The following is a 2,621-nucleotide window of genomic DNA, read 5'->3' as shown; positions in this document are numbered from 1 at the left end:
CCGTCATTATCTCATGACTTGATATTCACTATTATAGCTTATATTAAAAATATGTTAATGCATTTTTTTTTCTTATATTTTGTACAGAAATTTTAATTTTATTTTAAACAAAGTGATACATGTAAAATATAATACTGGTAACCTGTAATATAGAATGAGTTTAATGACATATTTCTCTCTCTCAACCACCCCATAGTTTCACCTTGGCGGCTGGGAGAGAAGCATTTTTAAATTAGCGTTTCACGTTTCTTCATTTGTCAACTTTCTGTCACATTTCTAATTAATAAGGAGTATCTTTCTTATGGGAACTTTTTGGCTTTTTTGTACTTGGGTAATGAGTAGAGTCCCAAGCATTCGTTAATAGTTCTTCCTTTTCTCTCTGTTTTCCCCACTGAGTACTTAGAATAAGTGTTGATATGAAATACGACATGTGCTCTTTGATTAAGTTATACATTAAGCTGTTTGTTCTGCTCCTGATTTCGTACCACTTAAACCTTTCACTACATGAGTAGATGGAAAAAACCTGCGACGGCTTTCTTAAACATATGACGGATGCAAAAACAATTTATTAAACAGAAACATAGTTCTGTACTGCAAATAACTTATTCGTATTACGGATGAAATTCAAAGTGTGCTGGATTTTCGCTTCGCCTTTCCTATAGCTTTATGACTCCAGTTACTGGGAGTGCCTCAACGAATAATGTGCAACGATGGAAAGAATGAATTTACAACAGAAACTTTAACAACAGAAGGATTTTCGTTACACGACGAGTTAGCTCTTCTTTGTATCGCCATATCAGAGGATCCCGAACAAGATGATCGCGGAAGTCTCTTTTACATGTTTTCTTCAAATCGTCAACACAGTCTTTTCTGTAATGTTGCGATTGTGCCAAAGTCGTATCAACTGGAAATGAATTGCACCTACCCAGGCAATTAATTGGAAAGTGATTCTGTAATGACACTACTCTGCCAATATTATAGAAGCTTTTCACATAATGGCGTGGCTTTGTAAAATTCTTGGACCGGTAGATGTGCTGAAGCATGTGCATGTATCGAGGGATACCAAGTTCATGGGCCTCGTGCTCTAATTCCTTCCCACTCTCTACATCATCAAAGAAATATACATTTCTTACGTAATAATTGGCCTGAGGGGTCTTCTCAAGACGAACAATCCTTGCCATTAAGTCACTCCAGTTGTAATTTTTGATAGGTAAGATGACTTCGTCGACATCCAGGAGTACAAGATACTCAAAATTGTACATATTCCTGTATAGACAGTCGTTGTACGGTATCAGCTCATTCTGCCGTTTATGGATGTATTTCAGCTTCATATATAAATGACGCAGTCCTGGAAAATTGGGCTGAAGACCGGGAAGCGTAATTGGAGTTAATTCCACCAGTCCAATGCTCTGATAATAGCTGAGCACTTTCGAAATATTCGGATGAATCTCAATTTCGTAAAGAAATACCTTTTTAGCTCCAAGTATCTGAAGTAGTTCCAACCACTCAACGAGCCTAACGCTAATGTCATAGTATAAGAAATCTAAACCCTTCACGCACACTGCAAACTCTTTTTTTTTAGATGTATTCAAAGGATTGTACACTACTCGAAGTAGGTTATTTGGAGTTTTGCATTGCTTCGAAGCCAAAGAAATGGCTTTGGGCACCCGACCTTTGGACTCCTTTTCGGGAACAGGACAGGAGATAAAATATGGTTGCAGAATACCATTCTGGTAGTTTCCCCAGGATCTTCTCCATAAGTTAAGAAATACTCCTGTAGTATATATAGGATTGGTCATATTCTCGAACCACATTTGGCATGTTACAGAGGGTGGCTTTAGTCTATCTATCATCGTAAGAACGCGCACAAGGGGACCTTGGGCAACCCCATGCCTATTATCATAGTATGCATCATAAAGGTAAAATGTTGCTCCAGATGATGAGAAACGCTGCCAGTACACGTTGTTGAACTCTAGGTCATAAATGCTTGGAAGCTTTGCACATTTTCTGGCATAGTTTTGGATTCGAGCACTCATCCAATAGTTCAGAGGAAGGTTGATATGTTTGTTACTCAATAGCTGAAGAATATCTTTCTCAGTAACGTGAGAGCTGTTGTCTACTCTTGCCACAAGATTCAAAAGTATTTCTGTGGGCCCAGAAGAGTTCACTGTTGTTACAGGCTCTGCAATGGTTACATCTTCTTGCATCAAGCTAGCTGCAGTAAGTGCTACTGTATTGGAAGGGACAATACGTAATACTGATGCAGAAAAAATGTCGATATTCTGAGGATTAAGCAGCCTGAAGACGAAGTACCCAATACACGTCCAAAGACCAACTCCACACAATAATCTCCACAACATTCGTGCAGGAAGAAAGGAAAGATTCGTTAGCATTACTACGATAAAGGCTACGCAGCACCTGAAAGAGACAAAATATGCTGAGTTAGTATTTCATGTTCGCATTTTTACATAGAGATCAATTATTATGGAGTTTCTCACTCTCCTGTTTGAGGCTACACAAGTATGCTCTCTGTACTTTCAGTCAGTGAGCACATTTCAAGAATAACTGGAAAAAAATTATTTGATAGAAACAGGTGATTTTAATTTGTTGTAATCCTGGTC

The 2,621-nt window shown here is 38.1% G+C and overlaps 1 protein-coding gene across 1 annotated transcript; it reads right to left on the bottom strand.

Annotated features, from left to right (window-relative positions):
* Positions 1-725: 725 nt before the first annotated feature.
* On the bottom strand, positions 726-2,393 carry LOC150088412 (uncharacterized). The gene has a single exon (XM_090370150.1). The coding sequence runs from the start codon at positions 2,391-2,393 to the stop codon at positions 726-728; it is 1,668 nt and encodes a 555-aa protein (XP_090226276.1).
* Positions 2,394-2,621: the final 228 nt, after the last annotated feature.

The sequence above is a fragment of the Mastigoproctus giganteus genome, chromosome 3, assembly GCF_048544385.1.
Source record: "Mastigoproctus giganteus isolate SK-2022 chromosome 3, ASM4854438v1, whole genome shotgun sequence".
Taxonomy (NCBI): Eukaryota; Metazoa; Arthropoda; class Arachnida; order Uropygi; family Thelyphonidae; genus Mastigoproctus; species Mastigoproctus giganteus.
The sequence above is the reverse complement of the archived record's forward strand: the minus strand, read 5'-3'. Positions and strand labels throughout refer to the sequence as shown.

Bases quoted from the DNA above. Each gene is read 5' to 3' on its own strand.
- LOC150088412 (XM_090370150.1), bottom strand. From the start codon at position 2,393: ATGCTAACGAATCTTTCCTTTCTTCCTGCACGAATGTTGTGGAGATTA.